The 12311-nt window shown below is 46.3% G+C and overlaps 1 protein-coding gene across 1 annotated transcript in view; it reads left to right on the top strand.

Annotated features, from left to right (window-relative positions):
• The window catches only part of MARCHF3 (membrane associated ring-CH-type finger 3), a 153970-nt gene that overhangs the window by 138215 nt on the left and 3444 nt on the right, over positions 1-12311 (top strand). The window contains exon 4 of the mRNA XM_040241748.1: positions 8062-8271. Within this exon, the coding sequence (XP_040097682.1) occupies positions 8062-8271 (210 nt within the window). The remainder of the gene's footprint in view (positions 1-8061; positions 8272-12311) is intronic.

Here is a 12311-nt window from a genome sequence, read left to right as displayed (position 1 = left end):
TCCTTTTTGAGATTGCATCCAAGCACTGCATTTTGGACTCTTTTGTTGATGACGTCCATGCTAAATCAAGTGTTCAGCTTTGGGGACTTCCCTGTGGTCTAGGGAGTTTGAGTTGTCTATTAGTCATGTAAGTGGAGCTGTGGAGTGGCCTGCTAGATATACACATCTGGAGCTTTGGAGAGAGGCCAAGGCTGGAGACTGGCATTTAGGGTCATGAGCAAATCATCTATGAAGTTTTTGTTTGAGGTGCATTGCTTGCAGCCGGGGTTGATGGACATTTGAAGCGAGCATCTCCTTAGCTTCCCTGGAGTCAGAATATCCTTCTGAGCAGCTTCAACTGTCCTGGAAATTCACTGACAGACTGCAAAGTGCAGGGACTTAAAACACTGGTGGGAATTTGTTTGGTTTTGTTTTCTGATATGTTTCAAGTTAACTGAAATGTGTGATTTTTTTAGTTTCATCTTCAGTTCTAAATTATGTCGAGGACCTGTCACTTGTCTTCTGATCTTTGCACTGCCCCTTTCCCATCGCAGCTCTCTGGGCAAGCCAGACAGCTCGGTGCAGGCTGTGTTGTGTTGGGCTTCAAGAAGAAGCCTTATTCCAAGAAAGGCAAGCACTTGGTGAATAACTCTACCAAGTGTCAGATTAACAGGAGACACTCAGGCAGATAAACCCAAGTGAGTAAACATTCTGAGATCAGGCCTTCTTTTTTCTGTCTTTCTACCCTATAAATTTGTTATGGTTCTATCGGTTATTATCCCTCCTATCAGTTTCTTTCATTTTCATGATGGTTTCTCATTAAGGAGATTCATGGGGAAGGTTGTAATCGATCGGAGCTATTAGCCACCAGAGTGTAATCTGGTTCCAGTACAAACTGACCTGCAAAATGTCCTGTCCACCTTGGGGATTAAAGCCGATTAACTCAGAGTCTGGGAGGCAGAATCTAATGTCCTATAGCACTGCACCCCCTCACTCCTCCCCAGCAGTAAGGGATTTAACAAACTGACACTGTAATTAGAACTGAACCCACAGTTAACCCACCTTGCAAATAACCACTAGTGCCTGGCTCAGCTTGGATATCCATTTACAGCCAGTGAATGACACTGTGTCCCTGGCAGTGGAATGCTGCTTCAATTCCCTCTGCTGTCTCGGGCCCTACACTGCTTATTACCGTGGAGGTTTCTGTTGTGTTTCATTTGGTTGGTTGTTTGGTTGACTTTTGTACCTGTTTCCAAGAGTGGATTAATCTCATCACTTGGGAACAAGCCAATGATTGGAATGAGAGTCCCACCAAAAAAAAAAAAAAAAGCCAGCTCACTGCTAGGGCTTTCAACAGTACAATCTCTCTGCTTTATGATGGAATCAGAGAACAAAAGCCAGGAAGGTGCCCCTGGCTGCCCACATATCCCCTGGCAGCCATGTAGGTGGGCCTACCAAGGCAAAAGAGGCCATACAAATGAGCATTCTCCATCACTGACCTCTGCTCTTAAAAATACAACTAACCACCAAGTACAAGCTGAGGACTAAGGTCAAACTAAAGACTCTTTAAGAATGATATTTTAGGGAATTTCCTGGCTGTCCAGTGGTTTCACTCCAAGCTTTCACTGCAAGAGCCCCAGGTGCAATCTCTGGTTGGGGAACAAAGATCCCACAAGCTGCACAGACACCCCTCAAAAAAAAAGGTGATTATTTAGCTACAAAAACTGTCCACAAGCAGCAGGATAAATTAATTGGTATTTCACTCCAGGGGAACCATGGGGAAGGAAATGGCAACCCACTCCAATATTCTTGCCTAGAAAATCCCATGGACAGAGGAGCCTGGTGGGCCACAGTGCACAAGATCACAAAGAGTCAGACATGACTGAGCACACCAGGGGAACCATAATAGGTAAATATTCCTTCTTGCAGTAATAAAACCAGTTAAGGTCCAGACCTCTTCCTCCTCTCCCCTTTATCCACGCACCCTTCCTACATCCCAACCTTTTTTTATTTTTTGAGAATGAAGATACAATAGGACCACAATCTTTGGAGCTAGACTACGTAGATCAAGACAAGGTCAAACTTCTATAACTTATTTCACTTCTGCATGCCTCAGTTTCCCTATTAATATAAAATACTAATGTTAATAATGGTACCTCTTTCAAAGGTTATTGAAGAGTGGATACTACATGTAGCAGATATGATAGTGCTTGACATATTGTAAGATCTGAGTTAACATGTAAACATAAGGTACTGTCATTCATTCAGCCTCCGAATGCTGAATGTGCTATAAAATGCCAGCGATATAAAGGTAAGGGCCATGTCAAGTCAGTGGGGAGACTGGACATAGAAACAAACCTGCCGTTCTGCCTCTGCCTGCTCTTTACTGAGTGTTTGGGACACAAAGATGCTACTTCAGAATAGGGATAATACTTTATGTTGAATAAGTGCAACTGGTAAGAGAGAGGCAGAAGACATATAAAAAGCAAGAAATGCAATTGAACAATAGTTGAGATCAATCTTTTGCCTATTATGAATTAAGCTAAAATGCATGATAATGTAGCTGAGATTAAACACCCAGAATGTTGTAGTGTGGTAAAAGAATTAACAACGAACAGAACAGCAGCCTAAGCAAATTTTATAAAGTTACCATGATAACATCCTGGCCAGCCAATCATTCAGTTACGTGATGTACCAAGAAAACAGCAGGACTTACCATATCCCACCTAGCTGAAAATCTGCAAAACATCTCGTGTGTACACGGGCAGGTGTATACACATACACACACACTCACTCATGCACACATGCAAATATCACTTGGTGCAGAAAGAAAACATAAATATGGAAAGCAAGGATCAGACCAGTGAGGCTGGTTGCAATCTCAACCCTTGCTATCTATCGTTAGGTACATTGCTAAATTCTGTTCCCCAGTGTTTGTATCTGTAAAATGGGTATAATGTTAGGAATCTGCCTCACAGGGTTATTGTGAAGACTCAATGAGCTACTGCACAAAACACTCCAAATATCTAGCACTGGCTGCCCCAGCCTTGACTCAGTAATAGTTTATTTTATTGCTATAGTTTGTTCTGAACACCTGCCTCGCCTGACTTCCTCCTCTCTCTTCATCTCTCTCCCTCCACCCCCCCTTTCCTCTCTCTCTCTCTCTGGATGTTTTGTACATAACTGCACAAGTAATCCATGTTCATTTTAGAAAAACATGAATATACATACAAAAAGGGAAAAAGTTAAAGACCATTCTGATTCCACTACCAAGAACAGCAACTGTTTTGCTAGGATCCTTCTGGTCTTTGTCTATGTAAATTCACTACATCTATGTAAGTATAAATGTTCATGTGGATGTAGACATATCACTACATATATAGGGTCATACTGTAGTTCTGTCTAGTAGGATTCTTTTCTTGTTCAGCAATATATATCAGTAAATACAAAATATACGTTATCACTTGAGATTACTCCATAGAAGTCTGTTTTAAGAAAATTCCATATTGTATTTAGACAATCCTCTATTGCTGGAACTTGAGGCAAAATCACATTCTCTCTGTTACAAACCCTGTTTAAATATCCTGTATCAACTTTTTGGACACATTGGCAGAGGGTCTTACCGTGGCACAAGGCGAATTTTTCCTCAACAACAGATATTGCTGCTGCTGTGCTGCTGCTAAGTTGCTTCAGTCATGTCCGACTCTGTGCTACCCCATAGACAGCAGCTCACCAGGCTCCCCCGTCCCTGGGATTCTCCAGGCAAGAACACTGGAGTGGGTTGCCGTTTCCTTCTCCAATGCATGAAAGTGAAAAGTGAAAGTAAAGTCACTCAGTCGTGTCCGACTCTTAGCGATCCCATGGACTGCAGCCCACCAGGCTCCTCTGACCATGGGATTTTCCAGGCAAGAGTACTGGATTGGGGTGCCATTGCCTTCTCTGACAGATATTGCTAGTGGTCTTATTCACGGGCCTGCATTTGTGAGAGATAAATTATACTTAGGATTCTGAAGAAGTCACAGATTTTAACATAACAGTATCTATTTAAAGAACTTCATACTAGGCTTCCCTGGCGGTCTAGTGGTTACAAACCTGCCCGCCAAAGAAGGGGTCATGGGTTCAATCCCTGGTTTGGGAAGATGCCACATGCCTCGGAGCAACTAAGCCCATGGACCACAACTGCTGAGCCCACATGCTGCAACTCCTGAAGCCTGCATGCCTAGAGCCTGCGCTCACCAACAAGAGAAGCCGCCACAATGAGAAGGCTGTGCACCACAACCAGAGATTAGCCCCCGCTTGCTGAAACTAGCAAAAGCCCGAGTGCAGCAGCAAAGACCCAGCAGAGCCAAAAATCAGTTAAGTAGTTGATTAAAAAAAAAGAACTTCATACCTAAATATGACCCAAATAACACAAAGAGTAAAGTGAGCAAAAAAAAAAAAAAAAATATATATATATATATATATAGTGTTAATAATATGCAGAATCCAGGTCCTAGTGGTCATAGACATAAAAAATGACCCAGAAATTTTTTAGGAATATAGAAGGTCAAAGAACAATTAGAAAGTAGGAAACTGGGAACCAACAATAGTAATTTCTAGTTTGCCTCTGCAATTTATTGTGCATTAGGCAGAGTTCTGCAGTGATCCATAATCACCTCCTTGCATACCTGAGTCATTTCAGTGAGCAGTGTCAAGGGCCACATAAAGTGCTGTTGCTGCTGCTGCTGCAAAGTCGCTTCAATCGTGTCCGACTCTGTGCAACTCCATAGACAGGAGCCCACCAGGCTCCCCCGTCCCTGGGATTCTCCAGGCAAGAACACTGAAGTGGGGTGCCATTGCCTTCTCCAATGCATGAAAGTGAAAAGTGAAAGTGAAGCTGCTCAGTCGTGCCGACTCATAGTGACCCAGGCAAGAGTACTGGAGTGGGTTGCCATTGCCTTCTCCTACATAAAGTGCTAAGTTAGGTTTAATAAAACATGTTCAGAATTCCCAAGGAACAGAAACTGGGGAGGTGCAGGGGGGGTCTTAGCCAATGAAGTAAGCTTGTCTGTGCACCTGTTGCAAATTTATTGAGAACCTACTATGTTCCAGCAAGTGGGGGCACCGAGAAAAACAGGCCAGCTTCCCAGATCTACTTCCTGGGAAAATCTAAGCTACTGGGGGAGTCAGGTTGCTGCTAGGTCAGCACTAGTGTTTAAGAATCTGGATTTCTGAATGCGTTGCCACTTTGGTTTTTAAATATTTCACTGGCAGGACATCTGAACAAGAGTGGAGAGACCCTGATCCCTCTCAGTATCACCCGGAGCAGTCATTCTCCCTTGCTGAGCCTCTGTAAAGTGGGGATAACAATATGTCGTTGCTACTCTCCACTTCACAGAAATATTGCCAGTATTTAGATAAGAAAACATTAATTACTAAGAGCTCTTTGAATTTCTTTGAAGCTGCTGGGATGTCTGAGGTAGCATGACAACATGTAGTGAGGTTACTACTGTTTGCACTTGATCGTTTTGGTATTTGTATTAAATTTTATAACACTGTTTATATTCACAGACAAGCCAACCCCCCATTATCTATGGGTCCACTTTTGAACTGAGGTAACTTCTTTCAGCATCTCAGCCGTTTTTAAAGTGGAATGCCAGGGACTTCCTTGGTGGTCCAGTGCCTAAGACTCTGCACTCCCAATGCAAGGGGCCAGGGTTTGATCCCTGGTCAGGGAAGTTGATCCCCCATGCCACAACCAAAGGTTGTGCGTGCCACAACTAAGACCTGGCACAGCCAAATAAGTTTAATTAATTAATTTAAAAAGTGGATTGTCACTGGAAAGGGGTAATTTAGGCATTTGGGGCCCTTTCCTATTTGCCTCAGGCAAACATTCAAGGAAAGTCTGCTCCTTCCTTGAACAGCAAACTGCCTTCTGTCCCTCTGAGCTTCCACCTCTTGGGCTCACTCTTGAGGCTTCTGCTGGCCTATACACAGCTCTTTCCTGGTTCCCTGGCCCTCTTTGCAGCTCCTGTGTCTTCTGGGTCTGCCCTTGAGTATAGCCTTCCCTCTCTCCAGTCTCCCCTGTCTTGGTCCCTTCCCTCCCACCAGTGGTTTTGAAGGAATCACTGTGCTGGCCCCTTGGGGTTACTTCTCAGCAGCCCACAGCACTGCTGGCCCCTGAGAAGAGGTGGAAGACAGTCAGCCAGCGTCTCTCCCACCTCACCTGACTCCTTCTCTGGACTCGTTGGCCTCTGTCATTGCTAGTTGGGGTAGTGAGATGAGAAATTACTTGGGCATGTTTCCATGCTAATCTGAAGGAAAACAACCTGGCCTCGTTACCAGTATGATAACTGACATCGATACATAAGCATGACTTTTCCTAGATGGATTATGGAAAACATCTCAGCAGACATTCATCAATTCCCCAAGTGGGAGGACAGCCTTGTTCCTATCCTGCGGGAATGCTCATCTCTAGTCTTTCAAAAAGCTGATGTTTTCCCCACCCTTTTTGGAATTGGTTCAGTCAAGATGGTAGCACAATTAAGATGTCAGAAAGTGAAGTCGCTCAGTTGTGTCTGACTCTTTGCGACCCCATGGACTGTAGCCTACCAGGCTCCTTCATCCATGGGATTTTCCAAGCAAGAGTACTGGACTGGGTTGCCATTTCCTTCTCCAGGGGATCTTCCCAACCCAGGGATCGAACTCGGGTCTCCCACATTGTAGGCAGACTGTCCGAGCCACCAAGGAAGTCTAAGATGTCAGAGACAGTCTTAAGTAGGAGATCCAGGCTCCTGAAAAATAAGGGAAGGGGCATTATGGAGTTCATGGAGTACAGGTGAGTCTCCTTCCCCAAGACCACCCTCAGTGACTGACTAGGACTCACAAGACCCAGAAAAGCTCTTATACTCATGGTTACAATAAATGACAACAGAGGGATACCAATTAAAATCAGCAGAGGTAGAAGGTGCTGGGGCAAAGTCCAGGAGGAACTAGGCACAGGCTCCCAGATGTCCCTTCCGAGTAATATCACACAGATATCCCTAATTTTTATAGCAATAGTTTATAACAACATGTGCAAGGCATTATCAACCATGGATGCTCACCCGAACCTTGGTGTCCAGGGCGTTTATTAGGGTCAGTCACATAAGATATGCAGTGCCCGAGTGAAAGACCTCAGCTACTCAGACTCCAGCCCCTGGAGCAAAAGTAGGTGTTCAACATAAATCACACCACTGGCATAAACTATCTGCTTACCCTGGCACCATGTGGCCCAAGGCCTCAGACATACAAAAACACGCTTATCAGGCACATTATCACAAGGACTTAGCTCTTTTCTTCGGAGAAGGTGATGGCACCCCACTCCAGTACGCTTGCCTGGAAAATCCCATGGACAGAGGAGCCTGGTAGGCTGCGGTCCATGGGGTCACGAAGAGTCAGACATGACTGAGCGACTTCACTTTCACTTTTCACTTTCATGCATTGGAGAAGGAAATGGCAACCCACTCCAGTGTTCTTGCCTGGAGAATCCCAGGGACGGGGGAGCCTGGTGGGCTGCCGTCTATGCAGTCACACAGAGTTGGACACGACTGAAGTGACTTAGCAGCAGCAGCAGCAGAACTCTTTTCTTAGGAGCCAATCTTAGAAAAAACAGGTGTTGGAAATGTGCAGGATTTGAGCAATGTGGGTGCAACGTGGGCATGCTGAGTTAACCCTTTCCTGCACACATTCCCAGGGTCGAGACACAGGAAAGCTCTGGCACACTACAGCGCTTCCTGCACCTCAATTACCGTTCAAAGATAACATTCTCTCTGCCTTCCCCATAGGGTCATTGTGATTCATAATAATCATTGAACTCTTTTCAAAAACCAGCAGGACATCTACAGCAAGGATGCTTTTCTTGTTATTACTATTATCATCATCACTACTATTGATGGGACAGGGCTGAGAATGAGCCCTTACTGCTTCCACATAATCTCAGAACAGGTCAGAAGTGCCTTTTCCAGATGCTGAAGACAAATACAAGCTCAGAGTAGCATGTTTCCACCCCTCCCTGGTGTTTAACCTTATCCCTGCTTTTCTCTGTCTCCCTTCCCCTGGCAGTGGCTCAGAAACCCAGGTCCCCAGCATGAGAAGCGGACTCTGTTTGGAGACATGGTGTGCTTCTTGTTCATCACCCCGCTGGCCACCATCTCGGGCTGGCTCTGCCTGCGGGGCGCTGTGGACCACCTGCACTTTAGCAGTCGGCTCGAAGCCGTCGGACTGATTGCACTCACTGTTGCACTCTTCACTATTTACCTCTTTTGGACACTAGTAAGTATGGCCCGGAGCCCGGGGATTGCAGCCAGTGGGAGCTGGCAGCACCCAGCTGGCATGGCTTTCCCTCTTGTCTGTTGCTCATCTCACCTGCCTGGAAGCACAAGAGCTTTAAGTGCTGGCAATAGTGATTCGGGGTGCGTGTGTGTGTGTGTGTGTACATGTATGTGCACTGCTGGGAAGAGCAGATGAAGCAAAGAAAAAGCCCCAGCTTCTGAGAGTTCATCCGTCAAAGGCATACACCCTGGGCATTCCTCCCCTCTCACAGCCAGGCACTCCTCTGAGAGCAGGCCTGGCATCTTCTTTCTCTTGCTCATGCTCCTCACTTTCGCCAGGATTGTGGTATATGATGTACGTGATGAATGACGCGCTTGACTGCTGTTGCTGTTGCTGCCTGCACAGACCATGAATCCTCCTGCTGGTTATTTTCTTCGTTCGTCCTGACAAGGCCTAAAGTCTTTGTTGGATGAGGAGATGCACTTCGCCTGCTGATTATTCTGGGCTGGGACATTGATTCTGCTGCCCATAAAACCACTAATTCATCTAGCTGAGAAGCTACCACTAAAGAAAAACCATTTCCCAATAAGTGTTCCTGCTGGATAGAAGGAAAAAAAATTTAACCCTCTCTGGTTTTTTATTGTTTTAATTAACCTCGGGATTGCTTGGGTACCAGTTAGCAGCGCCCACAGAGGGGGCAGCATTTGCTCTCTCGACGCTTCCCTGTGAGACCTGCAGGGAAGAATGTCATAGTCCTCTAGACGGCTTTCAGAGACCGGGCCCCCTGCTTCCCGGCATGTGCCTGCCCATCTCTAATCTGAGCACGCTCTGTTGTCATCCAGTATGTATTTCCTGTCTAGGCTGTCCGGTTCCCATCTCTGCAGCACAGTGTCAGCATGCGAAGCTTACGGTGCTCACACGTGCTCCCTTACCCTATATCCCAAGCCCTGTGCCACCAGCTGCCATCCCTACCACGCTGACCACAACCCCCTGCTCACGGCCCTTCCCTCTTGTCCAGCTCTGTGCCTCCTCTCGGGTGAGAGTTTCAGATGCCAAGTGGGGGATGCATTTCAGTCTCAGTAAAAGGGGCATGACTTGAGCCTGGGTACATAGGGAGTATTTTGGTGCTTGGAACTTTATGGGAGTCTTCGGGTTAAGGGAGGCATTCATTTTCCCAGCCTAATAAAGCCCTCAGGCAAAACTTTAATTGTCTCCTCTAAACATCTACGCTTCTATACTGTGTCTTGATTCACTGTGAATCAAGCAATCAGGCTTACTCAGAAGCTGCAAGGACAGTGTTATGGGAAGAGAATTACAAATAAGAAACTAAATTGTCTGTCCACTACTGTCTAAGTCCTGCACCACCCCGGAAAAGTCATTTCCAATGTCCTCATCTATAAAGTGGGGATGAGAGTCACACCCATCCTACCAGCTTCTCCTGGCCTTAGGGGATTGATGTGAAAGCATATGTGGGAGAGCACTTTGGTAAACAATTAAGTGTAAGTTTTACCGTGTTTGGAAGTTTGCTAGTCTCTCATTTTTCTTGTACAAGTTCCTAAGATGAAGGTTGAATGAAGATGTAGTCTTAAATGCTGGACATTCAAATTAAGTTAAGGCCTTTTTGAAAATCTGCTTTGTAAAGCATACACTTACCTAACAGGAAAGGAAAAAAAAAAAAAAAGAGGAAGGAGTGGGCAAAAAGAAGGAAAGAAAAAAAGAGATTACCTAGAGAAAAATGGATGTTATCCTGTTTCATCTCTCGTCTCAGGTGAAAGGAAGGTTTGGGTGGGAAAGCTCCCTGGAGTGGCTCTTTTGGGAGACTGATGACATATTCCACTCTAGAAGTGCTGCCAAGAGGCAGCGCTGCATGGTAAAAAAATAAAATAAAATAGAAGCACATGCCTTCAGAATCCAAAGGCTCTGTGTTTAAACCCAAGATTTAGCATCCGAATAGCTGTGTAACTTCAAACACGGTCCCTAACCTTCCTGATCATCCCTCTCCTTATGCACAGACTTGAGGAAATGACTGCTGACCCCCAGGTCAACTGTTGTGAGGATGAGGTGGGATAACTTTGGGAACATCCATCGGGCACTCAGCAGAGGCATGGGCTCTCTCCCCCAGCTGCTGTGCTCCCCCATCTCACACTCTCCCTTCCCCTCTCTATACAAGGAAGAGCAACTGCAGGGAAATACGGGCGTTTCTCCCCTTTCGTGTGAAAAACTCACAGCGGCCACAGCTCAGCGATAGGTTACTGAATCTAGACTAACTCCTTCCCAGATAAATGCTGTACTGAGCGGGCCTGGCAAGAGCCTTAATTCAGAAGCTGACAGCACTTGGAAACTGCCCTCCAGCAGAAACCCATTGTAAACAAGCTGTCAAACTTAAGGAGAATATGCTGTGAAAATGTCTTAGATAAACAAACGTCGGTGTCAGTCCCAGCCCGGCTCTCCCCAGAGGAACCTTCCCGAGAAGGGCCTTGCCAGCACTGTCAGAGGGACCCACACCCGCGCTGCTCAGAGGTGCGTTTGGAGCTCAGTGCCTCCACTGGGGCCCAGGCTTGACAGACTCAGGGAGTTCTGCCTTCTGGAATCCGCTGCTCTGACACACAGGTGTCTGGCACCCAGGAGGCCAAGACCTCGGTCACCTCCACCCTGACAGCTGGAGGGAAGAGGTGCCCCAGAAACATCTCTGTGCATGCCACAAACCATTTGAAGTCTGTGCACAGGCACAGGTGGGTGAGAACTGAGTCCACGTGAAGAGTTCAGAAAGTGTCCACACAGGATCTGCATTGGCGCAGCGTAGCAGTGACCACCCCCCGAGGAGGTCCCGCCATCTACTGAGTCTCGGTGGCAACTGATTAAATCACCAGACGAAAGGAATGAATGATCCAGCCCTTCTGGCTGACTCCCTGTCCCGTGGGTCAATCATTTAAATTCTCTTTACAGAGGGGAAAGCTTGAATAGAATGCTGTCCTGGCAAGGCTCATGGTGGGTTCAGACACACCCTGAAGGTGTCCGGCAAGACCCGGTGTGGCTGACTCAGTCCCTCACCGACCTCTTGTCTTCCACAGGACCATCACAGATCAGAGGTCAGGCCCCCTTCTGGGAAGACAACTTCCACAGCCCTGGCCTCATCCACATGCTTCAGTCACACCATGAACTCCAAAGAGAAAGGGCAGAATCAAAATTCCTAATGAGATTTCCCAAATCATGCCATGACTTTACAGCAAACGTGGCGGCCTTAGCCAGTCACCTCCCTTGGGGAGCTATTGTTTCGTTTCTAAGTCGAGTCTGACTCTTTTGTGTCCTAATGGACTGTAGCCCACCAGGCTCTTCGGTCCATAGGATTTCCCAGGCAAGAATACTGGAGCAGGTTGCCATTTCCTTCTCCAGAGGATCTTCATGTCTCCTGCACTGGCAGGCTAATTCTTTACTGCTGAGTCACCAGGGAAGCCTCTTGGGGAGGTGATGCTAATACGTGCCAGCCCTCTGTGTGCCGTGCACCTGACCTTCCCCATGGCCGGAGGTTAATAAATAGCCTTTGGATGAAAAAAAATGAAGACACTTCAAGAAACCCATCCCCAAAAGAGTAGTTATTAGAATAGTGGTCCTGTGCTCTTTCTTCCTCCTCTTTCTTTAAAACCTCAGAAATTTAATAAATGTCTAAATGAAGTTCCCAGTGTTACTACTGCCATAGCTTCTTTTTCGCTTTGTTTATGTTTTCCCCTCACTGCCTCTTTGTATCTCTAAACCAAACCTGTCTTATTCTTCCTCTGTTCCACTGAGGGAAGGGAGTGTCTTGGTGCTCTTAGAGACCAGAGCCAGGACTACCCAGGGCAACTGCAGACCCATGATTCCTGTGCTCTGCACCTACCTTCATTATCTCTGACGCAGCGTCATCTTCACATGATGCTTTCTTATTGATTGAATTTGCCTGCAGACTGTGGTGGTGAACAGCAATTAAGATAGATGAATGCGTAGTAAGGTCTCACTTGTTTTTCTGAACAAGTGGGTCTTATTTTTGTACTTCCCAGCCAAGG

This window comes from Oryx dammah, unplaced genomic scaffold (assembly GCF_014754425.2).
Source record: "Oryx dammah isolate SB20612 unplaced genomic scaffold, SCBI_Odam_1.1 HiC_scaffold_5, whole genome shotgun sequence".
In the NCBI taxonomy this organism is placed as follows: domain Eukaryota; kingdom Metazoa; phylum Chordata; class Mammalia; order Artiodactyla; family Bovidae; genus Oryx; species Oryx dammah.
This window is presented reverse-complemented; position numbering and strand designations above follow the sequence as displayed.